We start from the raw sequence: 13,371 nt of genomic DNA on the forward strand, positions 1-13,371 counted from the left end.
TTTATGCGCTGCTCCTATTGTGGTGTATCCTAGCTCCGGTCTAGATAGAGAACCCGGCTATATCATAGATGTTCCTAGGACGGGAAGCCGACCTAAAAACACCTAGCATAAAAAAAAATAGTTAAAGAAGACAGTCCCCATGGAAACACTGTGCATGAATATAGAATGTTGATCATGAAACTTATTCATATATATAATACTGAGTTGTATATTTTTGTCTATTTTTCCATAAGAGTGATATAGGAAAAGAGGAAAGTTTTGATACTTTAATTTTAACAAACGTAGAGTAGGATGAGCCATTTGTCCATTTCTTCCATGAGCCGCGGGGAACCAAACAGCGGCGTTTTTTGTCAGACTGTGGCTCGATCGAGGGCTCTATATTTCGTTTTTTGAGCCGTGAATGAACGACAAACCAATGAAAATGATCGAGAAGCACGGCGAGAACATCACCGAGGATGAGGCGGCGCTGTACGACCGTCAGATAAGGCTGTGGGGGCTGGATGCACAGAAGAGGTTGGTGTTGACAGCTTGGGTCCTGCCTTAACAAAACAATATACCAACAGGAGGCACAATTTACATGTTGCTTTGAAATTACATGTATAGTATATGTGATTTGTAATATTTTGGAGTGAGCAGTGCAAGAAGTAGTCTGTTAACACTACCTTTTACGGCAATAATTAATTCAGTTCTGTAATTTAGTACATATATCGGTCATTAGGTATCCCATGTGAAGAGAATGGAGAATGAAAGACTGACTAAGAGGGTGTATGTAGGTGAGGTGGAGGGAGGGGTAGACCGAGGATGAGGTGGAGGGATGGAGTTGAGAGGTATATGAGGGAGGGGGGGAGTGATTTGGGGGGAGGGTAGTCAAATGGTGGGTGACAGAGCGACTTGGAGGCGTTTTGTCTGCGGCCACCCTTTGCGGGATTAGGGCGTCGGGCTATAGATAGATAGATAGATAGATAGGTATCCCACACCAGTACTATTAGCTTTCTCAGGAGGGCTGCGTTGGCCATAATGGTGAGATTTATAAAACATTCAGTCCTGGGGATCTGTAAAGCTAAATATAACTGTAAAGGTAAGCTTGAAGTAGTAGAAGGACTTTACCAATTCAATTCATTCCTCCAGTTTGTTTTCTGTATGACTTCTGCAGAAAAATTCCCCGCTTTAATCGTTACGTTCCTTATGTCATACCGATGATTGATTGTTGATGGCATAATGGAAGAATCTTACGCATCACACTCAAAGGTAGTTTTTGTTTTCCAGCTTCCCAACTGGATGCCAGGTTAGGTTAGAGTAAATTATTAGGTATAGTTAAGCAAGGTTAGGCTGGGTTTAAACACTTGGGTTAGGACAGTCCCTTGCGCCATTATGCTGATGAGTCAAACGAGTTGCCACGGTGGAGCATAGATAAAAACAACAGGGAAACAGATTTTGCATGAAACGTTAATTTACCACCCCAGAAATAATCAGAAAAATATAACAGATGGTCAGGAGAAAGCACAGATTTGGTAAAGTGCTTCTCCTGCCTCTAATAAAGCATACCTTCACCAACATAGTACTTATTTTATGGTCTGTCTATCTATCTATTGCCAGACGCCATAATCCTGTAAGGGGTGGCCATTTGCCTTTGAATTATTGGTTTTACGGGGAGGGGCACTAACCCTCCACCAACCCACTTGTTGACACGTAGGGAACACGTATGGTTTGGTTATATGGTTACCACCCAGTGTTGTAAATGGTTTCCTGGCTTACAGGAAACCATTAGGCTTGTCACTCAATGTAAAGCCACCTGTAAAGGAAAGAAGAGCAATAAGAAGTGACAGGAAAGATGGGAGAAATAGGAAGAGAGGAGGGCAGGCACAGAAAAAGAATGATAAAGGCTAAGGAAGAAGTAGGCAGCACTACATCAAGTGAGTGGATGATGGTGAGAAATAGGAAGAGAGGAGGACAGGCACTGAAAAAGAATAATAACTGAATAATAATTATGCTGTAACAGTCATGTGGCCGTGACTGAAGTAATAAGGGTAAATTACTGGAATTACTCCCAGTGGATATGAACCGACAATAATACACTCATGACTGACCTTCAACAATTGTATCACTTTCCTAAGCATCCATTGCAGGTGCTTTGTTTTAGGTCCTTAGTAAATGTCGAGGTGTGAGATTCTCCCCCTCCGATCTCTTTCTTTTGTTGCATTACATTGAAGTGAACCCGGTAAATATTTTACAAGTTGCCAATATGCGGTTCAGGGATATGACCACCATAAACACATAGTATGATACGTAACTCTAAGGTAAGCATTCCGCTGCGGCAGGTTAGGTTAGGTTAGGTTAGGCTAGGCTAGGCTAAGTCAGGTCTAGAAAAATATACTGCACAACCTGGGAGGTGTATTGGCAACTTGTAATAATTTACTGTGAACCCAGCATAATTTAACCACACCTAACCACATAATCTAATTTTTATAAATATTAAAAACTGTGGACAAACTGCAGAAGGGCTCATATTAACAGGTAATTAAAATTTTATGACAGGAATTATCTTTCTTAATAGTAAATTCATTTATGGCACCCTGATTCTGCCAAATTATCATTCATGTCACTAAAGATTGTATAATTCATTCCTAACACCCAAATTTTGCAAAAACGTGTTACTCAGTGGCACGAAGTTAGGTTTGTTGACGTCAGCGGTGGCTTCGTACAAACGGCAGTGGGTCAGTTTGTACCCAAAACTCATTCATCCCCAGATAAAGTGGTTCAGTTAGTTAGGTTACGTTAAATAAAGTTAGGTTTTGTTGGATTAAGTGAAGCTGTGTAAAGTTAGGGTAAGTCATATTAGGTTAGGTTAGTGGGCATGCACGATTACTGAGCAAAATGCGCGATATGGAGCCGTATCAACCCAAAAGTATAACATGGCAGGTGGCCGCTTGCCATGGTTTGCGGGTAAAGCTGATGGTTCTGTGGTTTTCATCATCAAAATTACACATTTCTACAATTTTTTTAAGCTGTTGTAATGATAATTATAGATTATTGAGCAAAATATACGGTTGTACAGTAAATTTTATGCATGGAAACTCCTGCTGTTTCACCAAGAGTGCATTTGCAGTGGATGTGTAAGCAAGAAATTGTTGAAAACTGCAGGAACTAAATGGTGAACAGGTTAGTTCCAGTATCCATTAGGCTGTAATTCCAAACTAATACCAGGAAAAGCACATCCTGGAGCTGCAGAGTTGTGGTATATAATTATTTCATCCTCAGGAAGTTTGGATTCAGTGAGAAATTAATTTACATGCCATGTCACAGCAAAATCAGCAAATCATCGCCTTGACATTTAAAGGTTCAGTGAGGTAGGTGGTGACGGCCATCATCCACTCCTTCATACTGAGTTGTCTGGCTGAAAGGTTTACACTTGTATGCCAGATTACTATACATTAATACTACACTAGGTGGCGGCGCGTCAGGACTGCGGTATATATCTTTATCACTGTGGTAATTCAAAAAGGCTCTCTTTCCACTCGCTTGATTTAATGCTGGCTGCATCTTCCTTCACCTTAATCATCCTTTTTCTGTGTCTGTCCTTCTCTCTTCCTATTTCTTCTGTCTTTCCTGTCACATTATATTACTCTTCTTTCCTTTTCAGGTGGCTTTATATTGAGTGACAAGCCTAATGGTTTCCTGTAAGCCCAGAAACCACCAACAGCCCTGGGTGGTAACCATATAACCAACCTATACGTGTTCCCTACGTGTCAACAAGTGGGTTGGCGGAGGGTTAGTGCCCCTCCCCATAAAACAGCTAACTCAAAGACAAACGGCCACCCATTACAGGATTATAGCATCTGGTTGTAGATAATGCAAGAGATGGTAATTTTTCAAACCAAAAAGTAAGGCAGTATTCCTGAGGGGAAAAAAAAGAAAAACTGTACAATGAAAGACACAACTATCTTCCCAGTTCCATCCGAAGATAATAAACACCCGGCGAATTACAACGAAAACCCTATCTCTACTAGTGTGCATTGCAAATTGTTCGATTCTTCTGCTATATATTCGTCAGACTTTGGGAAGATAGTTGTGTCTTTCATTGTACTATCCTTTTCATTGCAGGTTGCGAGCGTCACGTGTCTTGGTGGCTGGTGTGTGTGGTCTGGGGGCAGAGGTGACAAAGAACCTGGTACTGTCTGGTGTGAAGAGTCTGACCCTGCTGGATCATCGGAAAGTCACCCAACTGGACACCTTCGCAAACTTCCTGGCTCCACATGACTCCATTGGCCAGAATGTGAGTGTTGTTGCCGTCATTGCTCTTTGTGGGGGCATTTTTACTACACTGAAGCATGCTGGTTAAGTCCTGTTGTTTGCTGAGGAGGAGGAGGAGGAGAGGAGGAGGAAGTTGGGGATGAGGATGATGAGGATATTGATGATGATAAGGAGGAGGAGGATGGGGATGATGAAAATGATGATGATGAGGAGGAGGTTGGGGATGATGATGATGATGAGGGGAAGGAGGAGGAGGATGGAGATGCCGATGATGATGGTGGTGATGTATTATGTGCAGTTTATTTTTATTGTGTGCTCTTTCTACATGTCAGCCAGTGGATTGGTGGAGGGTTAGTCCCCCTCCCCATAAAACAACAAACTCAAAGACAAACGGCCACCCCTTAGAGGATCATGGCATTTGGCTGTAGATAGATAGATGGATAGATAGACTTTCTTTTCCCCTTGCAGGATCATGGCATTTGGCTGTAGATGGATAGATAGATAGACATTCTTTTCCTTGATCCCACCGCACTCCATCTCATAGTTAGGAAGGAAAATTGTTGATGATATTGATACGTTTATGTGAAGCTACAGAATGTGGTGAATGTTTTTGGCTGATCCGATAGAGCCAGGATTCCGGGGGCTTGAATGATGAGTGAATGGAAGCCTGGTCCATTGGATTGGGCAAATTTGGGCTGTTTGGACATTGCTACTCCTCACCCTGCCCATCAGTGGGAAAGGAGGTCCAGATGATGATGATATTGGTTTGTTTTTATTATTACAGATAGCCGAGGCATCCAAAGAGAGAGCCCAAGTGTTGAACCCGATGGTGGAGGTATCGGCCGACCCTGGTAATATCTCGGACAAAAACGAGGAATACTTCACCCAGTTTGACGTCATCTGCCTCAGCCGGTGCCAGCGGGAGGAGTTAATCCGCATCAACAACATTTGTCACCAACACAATATTCTCTTCTTTGCCGGTGATGTCTTTGGCATGTTTGGCTACACATTCACAGACCTACAGGAGCATCATTATGTGGAGTAAGTCTGTCTATCTGTCCATCTATCGTTTCATCTTGTTTCATTTGCATGTGTCAGCCTTTGTCACCTAATGGCGGCTCTCCATGCCGCTTGATTTCTGGCAGCCTCCCTATTCAGTCCCTTATCCCTGAGGTCACTTTCTATGACCTTATTCCAGGTCTTTCTCAGTCTGTCTCTCACAGCCTCACCCCCTGTGTTAACATTCTCACTTTCTGCATGCAGTCGTCATCCTCCGTCCTCTCCACATGCCGAAACCATCTCAGTCTACACCTCCTTATCACAGCATTAATACACCCCAGTCTCATCCTTCCTCTTAACTCTTCCATCTTAAACCTAGCTCTCCCAGGCCTCACATTCAAGGACGCACTGCTCATCGATCTGTCCATCTCTCTATTGCCAGATGATTTAGTCCCATAAGGAGTGGTCACACACAAATCACCATCTTGTTGCCCTGTCCTCTGCCATATTACCGGTACCTGCTGTCCAACTTGACCTTCCCCTCCCTCTCCCCTCCTCCACCTCACTGGCATACACTCTCCTTGTTAGTCTCTTGCTCTAATTGGCTAATAACCTAGGAGACTCATTCTTACCTCATAACTAAGTGTGATAGGCATTCATGCAGCATAGTGTAGCATGCAGATTGAGGGGCATACATTCTGAAGGTTAAAACAAGGGTATGTATAATCTTCCACTTTTCTGTATAGTATTCTGGTTGTTGCAGTAGCACAGTTCCATCAGGTGAAAAGAAACCGTATATATTTAGTCTTTCATCATCATCACCATCATCATCATCATCACCATCATCTTCATCACCATCATCATCATCATCATCATCATCACCATCATCATCATCATCACCATCATCATCATCACCATCATCATCATCATCACCATCATCAACATCAACATGACCCTCATCATCATCACCATCATCACCATCATCATTATCATCATCATCATCATCATCATCATTTGGACTTCCTTTCCCACCCTAGGGCAGGGTGAGGAGTAGCTATGTCCAGACAGCCCAAATTTGCCCAGTCCAAAGGGCCATGGTTCCATTCACTCATCATTCAAGGCCCCGGAATCCTGGCTGTATCGGATACGTCAAAAACATTTAGTCTCACACTCTTCATTACTGACTGGTACCATTGTTTGCTCCCACAGAGAAGTAAAGGAGAGGAAATCAGTAAAGCAAGATGGTAAAACACAGGTGATGGAGGAAACCAAGATGGTGAAGCGAGTGGAGACGTTTTACCCGCTGAGTCAGGCGTTGGATGTTGACTGGACCTCAAAGAAGTATGCCAGTCAGCTGCGAAGAACCTCACCAGCGTATTTCATCATGCATGGTAACCTTGATGTGTTCATTCATTTATAAACACTCCAACATGCTTGCTTTAGTCAACCTTGGTCACCTAATGGCAGCTTTCCACGTTGCTTGATCTCTGGCAGCCTCCCTATTAGTCAACCTTGGTCACCTAATGGCAGCTTTCCACGTTGCTTGATCTCTGGCAGCCTCCCTATTCAGTTCCTTATCCCCGAGGTCACACTGTATGACCTCATCCCAGGTTCTTTTTAATCTGCCATTCACAACCCAACCCTCATCATTGCCACGTCTCACCTTCCGCACCCAATTGTCATCCTCCATCCCCTCAACATGCCCAAACCACCTCAGTCTAGCCCTCCCCATCACAACACTTAATACATTCCAGTCCCATCTAGCAACAAACTCTCATCCCTTTTCTGTCCAACTCTCTAATGCAAGAGTTAACCGTTACTCCCAGTCCTTCATTTATGCAACAGGTCAACGCTGGAACTGTCTCCCTCTGTCTGTATTTCCTACTTCCTATGATCTCCAGTCTTTCAAATGCAGTGTGTCCAGGCATCTCGAAATGAATGGATCTTGAATTTGGCCCTCTTTTGTATTTTTATTTTATTTTTTTCTTGGAAGGAATGTTTTGTGGGCTCAGCCTTTGGTTCTTTCTTCCTCAAAAAAAAAAAAAAAAAAAAAAAAAAAATTGTCATCCTCCATCCCCCCAACATGCCCAAACCACTTCAATCTAGTCCTTCTCATCACAACACTTAATACATTCCAGTCCCATCCTTCCTCTCAACTCCTCACTCACAGTCCTAACCCCTGGGCCTCTCATGGGGGTGTTAGGACTCCAGTGGAAGAGCTGAGAGTTGTTGTGTCCACCCCAGGCTCATGTGGATTTGAACCTGGTGGATTGGAAGCTGAAGTTACCATTCTCCTGCACTCCACCATCCAACTGTCAGGGTACATGGAGGAGGCAAAGCTAAGAGATGCCATTATATCTAGGGATTGGAGCCTGTCAGGTATATTGGTGCCACCCCATGAAGCCATCGTTCTTCATTACCAAGATAGTACAGTGCATAATGTTTTTTTTTTTTTAATTATTATTATTATTATTTTTTTAATGTGAGGAAGATGGAACCAAAGTCCAGGGGCCCGCAAAACAGTTCCCTCGAAGAAAAAAACAAAAACAATACAAAAGAGTGCCAATTTCAAGATCCGTTCATTTTGAGATGCCTGGATGCACCGCGTTTGAAAGACTGGAGATCATACAACACATGGTGGGTTAGGCTTTCCTGTTTAACTTGAGTCATCTGTTTGAGTCTGTTTGGCAAGTGTATGTGAGGTGAAGGGATGGTGTGGAGAGAGAGAAGGTAACAGGGAGTGTGTATGGGAGTGAAATGGAGGTTGGGGGAGGGAAGGGGGAGACTAAGGATGAGATGGAGTGGATAGAATGGAGAGAGACTAACAAGGAGAGGGTATGTGAGTGAGGTAGAGGTGGGGGAGGGAAGGGGGAGACTAAGGATGAGATGGAGGGATGGAGGATGGAGAGAGAGAGACTAATAAGGAGTGTATATGTGAGTGAGGTGGTGGTGGGGAGAAGGAAGGGGGAGGCTAAGGATGAGATGGAAGGATGGACTGGAGAGGTATATGAGAAGGGGGTGTGTACATATTTTATTTTATTTTTTAAGTACAGTAGAACTACATTGTATGAGTGGATGGAACTTATGAGACTGTGCTTTAAATTTCTGTGCAAGTCATTATTACCAACACTTTCTTTTTCAGTTATAATGGAGTTCCTGACCCTGCATGGAAGGACGCCCGACCCAGCCCAAAGACACGAGGACGAAGTGGAGTTACTCACCATAAAGAACTCGCTGTTGGAGAAGATGAACGTACCACCAGAGAAAGTCAATAATCAGTTTGCTGGGTGAGTAGGCTTAGTCTTCGTCTCCTTTATCTTCTTTGTTGTCATCTTCTTCTTCTTCTTCTTTCTCCTCTTCTTTGTCATTGTCTTCTCTCTCTTCCTGTTCCTTATTCTCTTCTCCCTTTTTGTCATCGTCATCATCTTTGTCTTCTTCGTCATTTTTGTTATTGTCTTTTTCTCATTCTTCCTCTTCTTCATCCACTTCCTCTTCATCATCATCATCATCTTCTTCGTCTTCCTTTTCTTCGTCTTCACTGTTGGAGAAGATGAACGTACCACCAGAGAAAGTCAATAATCAGTTTGCTGGGTGAGTAGGCTTAGTCTTCGTCATCGTCTTCTTCCTCTTCTCCTTCATCATCATCTTTTTCTTCCTCTTCGTCTTCTTTTTCTTCTTCGTCATCATCTTCTTGTTCTTCTTCGTCTTCATTTACTCTTTCTTCTTTTTCTTCTTCCTCTTCCTCTTATTATTTTTATTATTAGTCTGTTATTATTATTATTATTATTATTATTATTTTTTTTTCATTCATTCATCTTCTAATCCTGTGTTGCCCCATGAGGAATGTAGGAGCCCCGGACTAGGCAGGTTTGTCCTGACATAAGATGCTATTGTTATTATTATTATTATTATAACTACATTTCTGTGGTAGGTGGGGGTGCTCACCATCCACTCACTCGATTTAGTGCTGCTCTCCAGTGTCTGCCTTTTCCTATTCTCCATCCTTCTTTCCTTCATCCTCTTCTGTCATTCTTTCCTTCATTCTTTCCTCGTCCTTCTGCCTGTGGGTGACTTTACACTCCCTCTTCTGTCTTTCTTTCCTTCATTCTTTCCTCTTCCTTCTGCTTGTGGGTGACTCTACACTGAGTGACAAGCCAAATGGTTTCCTGTACACCAGGGAACCATTTACTACGCTGGGTGGTAACCATATAACCAAATTATGGCTCCTGGTGGTTTAGTGGTAATTATGGCGTTCCAATCGGATTGAGCCGGTGCAGGTTTATATCCAAGGGGTGGTTGGGGTTTATTGATCACGTAATGCCACTCAGGGATGAGTGAGGCTGGCAACTCTCATCTTTAATGTTAGGACCAACTTGCGTAGCCCTGGGCTCCTACCCTCCTTATGAGGCGGCATAGGACTGGATGATGAATGAATGATAACTACGTTTACTGAAGACATACTGTATACCGACTGCGTTACACGCAAACATAGCCATTACATTCCTCAACTATCACATACATCTCACTTACACATACTTGACAAGCATGGGAAAGGGTAAATCCTAGCTGTTACTCTGCATTTATGTAGAAGGTTTGGTCCTGTAGTGATGAGTTGGCTGGGTAAGTTTGTTCATTTGGTAGTGTATGAGTATTTGTTCTCACCTCACAAAGATCACTAACCCCTTTCAGCCCAGTTGATGGCCAAATGAATCTGGGAATGCTCGGTTGAAATGTCACATTTCTTGCAATCCACTAGGTTTGGCCACATGGAGAAGATGGAGAGTGAGAGACTGACGAGGAGAGTGTATGTGAGTGAGGTGGAGGAGGAGAGAGGGAGGGGGAGGCTAAGGATGAGGTGGAGGGATGGAGTGGAGAAGTATGTGAGAGAGGGGGGTGTGAGCTGGGAGCAGGGCAGTGAAATGGCGGGGGACAGGGCGACACGGACGTGATTTGTTTGTGGCCACCCCTTGAGGGATTTAGGCATCAGACAATAGATAGGTAGATAGTTGTAGTCTTAGGTTCATCTGGACATAAAGCAAGTGGACTGTAGGTAATCGGTATTCTGTAGTCCACCATCCTCCTTTTGGGGAATATGGGGAAAGATGATGGGTATTTACCGTATATAACCAGACAGCTCAGCCATCCTGTAATATCAGTGCCGCTGCTGGAAAACACTCCTCTTCATCACTAAGTATAAGAGAAAACCGTAACGTGCAGATGCGTAATTGGGACTGGGTAAAAGTGGCCTTGCTTGGTTCACTACACTTTTGAGGGTAAAATGGAATTGACTCTTTATTTTTAGCACATACAGAGCTATTTATTTGTTTATCTGTCATCATCACTCATCATTTATCATGTCTGTCTATCTGTCTATTGCCAGATGCCATAATCCCGTAAGGGGTGGCCACAAACAATTCGCCTCCATGTCGCCCTGTCCCCTGCCATTTCACTGCCCTGCTCCCAGCTCACACACCCCTCTCTCATATACCACTCCACTCCAACCCTCCATCTCATCCTTGGCCACCCCCTCCCTCTCCCCCCCTCCACCTCACTTACATACACTCTCCTAGTCATTCTCTCACTCTCCATCCTCTCCACATGGCCAAACAGATCCAGACATACAAGGCAATAATAAGTAGGAGTGAACAATAAACCCAGCCTTCCCTCATACGTAATCTCTCATACACCACTTTTATTGTCTAAACCCTCTAGAATACAGTGTGTCTGTTTGGTTGTGTGGTTACTCCCCAGATTAGTAAATGGTTTCGTAAGGGAGAGGGAGGGGGAGACTGTGGATGAGGTGGAGGGATGGAGTTGAAAGGTATATGAGGGAGGGGGGAGTGAGTTGGGGGGAGGGCAGTCAAATGGTGGGTGACAGAGCAGCTTGGAGGTGTTTTGTCTGTGGCCACCCTTTGCGGGATTAGGGCGTCGGCATATAGACAGATAGATAGATAGTCGCTCATTCTTCAGTTACTAGAAACCATTGGGCTTGTCAGTCATTTCTTAGTTTCAGGAAACCATTTGGCTTGTCACTCAGTTCAGTCTAATGATGGTAGCACTCCTTTCATGTCAGTAGATGGTGGGGGACAGGACGACATGGAGGCGATTTGTTTGTGGCCACCTCTTATGGGATTAAGGCGTCTGGCATTAGATAGATAGGTGGTGGGGACTGCAGCTTAATGTGTAAAAAAAGAGATAGGGGGAGAAAAAATGCTTGATGTAATTTTCATTTACAGGATCAGCTTACTGTATAAAGAGAGAGACGGGCGGAAGAAACTCTCAATGTAATTCTTGTTTACAGGATCATGTTTGGCCAAGTTAGTCCTGTGTGTGCGATCGTTGGAGGAGTACTGGCACAGGAAATCATCAAGGCAGTGTCTCAGAAGGACCCACCACACAACAACTTCTTCTTCTTCTCAACACTGGATGGGGCAGGGGTGGTGGAGTGCATTGGACACTGAGCACCAGGCTCTGTCTCTGCAGGTATTACTGTGTAGGCTGGATTTTTCAACTCAGATTCATACTTATTGGTTCAGGTAGTTTATCGCAGAGACTTGGCATAACCCGGTTAAGCTGTAGTACAAATCGCACATCCAGCTGTGTATGGGGGGGAGTGCAAGTCAAAACTCGGACTACTTCTTCTTTGCAGGTATTACTGTGTAGGTGGGATTTTTCAACTCAAATTTATACTTATTGGTTCAGGTATATGACAGAGACATGGCATAGTCTGGTTAAGCTGTAGTACAAATCGCAGGAACATCTGTGTATGGGGGGAGTGCAAGGTGTAGCTCGGAGTACTTCGTGCGTGTACAGTACTTCAAATTCCCCCACCACATCAGAGAAAACATGTACTGTATTTCCATGTCACAGTAGCAGTACCCCTTCATTCCACTTACATACTCCAGTGTTACAGTTTTATTCATGACAATGTGAGTAGTGTGTGTCTGTTGCTGCAATGATACAAAATTTGAATAAAGAAAATCATCATCATTATGTTTGGTTATTTTTTTATGCACTGGGGATGGTTCTGGGGTTATAGGCTGATCATTATTGTGTGTGTGTGTGTGTGTGTGTGTGTGTGTGTGTGTGTGTGTGAACACTTAATACACATAGTGTATATGTGTGGGGAGAATGGAGAAGGAGAGATTGTTGAAAAGGAGGAGGGGAGAGAGAGGGGGGGGGGGCGGTGAAATGGCAGAGAACAGGGCGACATGGAGGCTATTTGTTTGTGGCCACCCCTTCTGGGATTAAGGCATCTGACCATAGACAGATAGATGGATAGAAGGAGGCTTTAGTTGTGTTTCATTATCAGACTTTATGTATATGTCATGTTAAATTTATCTATCAGTAGCCAGATGCCATAATCCCATAAGGGGTGGCTGTTTGTCTTTGAGTTAATTGTTTTATGGGGAGGGGCACTAACCCTCCGCCAGCCCACTTGCTGATGCGTAGGGAACACCTCAATGATATTTGTCAAGTCCATTTTGATATTACGAGGATTTTGGTAACAAGAGGATATAAAGATGTAGTAAAAATAAATCACTAAGGAAGAGATGCTTGAGAGTCTGCTAAAGCCACTACACTGGAGAGACTACCTTGCCCCGACCACTACCACCCTCTTGCCTGCCCCCGATACAGGTCAGGGCGGGGGTATCCAATACGCCGGGGTGGGTACAGTATTCTTATTGGCTTAGCAGGGTGTATTCCACCTTGTCCTTTATGATGTGTTTTATATATTACAGTTTATCATTGTCTTGTGTGTTATGTAGATGTTATATCGATACATCATCATCATTGTCGTCATCATCAATCAGCCGCCGCCACTACCACCACCTTAACCACTACCACCATTGCCACCACCACCACTGCCACCGCCGCCGCCGTCACCACTGCCACCGCCGCCGCCGTCACCACTGCCACCGCCGCCACCACCACCACCACCACCAATACCACCGCTGCCACCACCACCAATACCACCACCAATACCACTGCCGCCGCCACCACCTTCGGATGATATGAGCAATGGTTCAAGGGAGAGAGAAACTAAACAAAGTCTGCACAAGTGATGGGCCACACACTCATTCACTCACCAGTCAAGCCTCAGAATCCTGACTCCACCTG

The 13,371-nt window shown here is 44.0% G+C and overlaps 1 protein-coding gene across 1 annotated transcript; it reads left to right on the forward strand.

Moving 5' to 3' along the window:
- The first annotated feature begins 334 nt into the window (after positions 1-334).
- Aos1 (SUMO1 activating enzyme subunit 1) lies at positions 335-12,199 on the forward strand. The gene is made up of 6 exons (XM_080280072.1): positions 335-513; positions 4,102-4,273; positions 5,036-5,292; positions 6,460-6,641; positions 8,393-8,537; positions 11,552-12,199. Exons 1-6 carry the CDS (start codon positions 401-403, stop codon positions 11,709-11,711), a joined length of 1,029 nt encoding a protein of 342 aa, XP_080136198.1. The 5' UTR covers positions 335-400; the 3' UTR covers positions 11,712-12,199.
- The last annotated feature ends 1,172 nt before the right edge of the window (positions 12,200-13,371 follow it).

The sequence above is a fragment of the Coenobita brevimanus genome, chromosome 83, assembly GCF_032717465.1.
Source record: "Coenobita brevimanus isolate Jiangsu-jjx chromosome 83, ASM3271746v2, whole genome shotgun sequence".
NCBI classification, from domain to species: domain Eukaryota; kingdom Metazoa; phylum Arthropoda; class Malacostraca; order Decapoda; family Coenobitidae; genus Coenobita; species Coenobita brevimanus.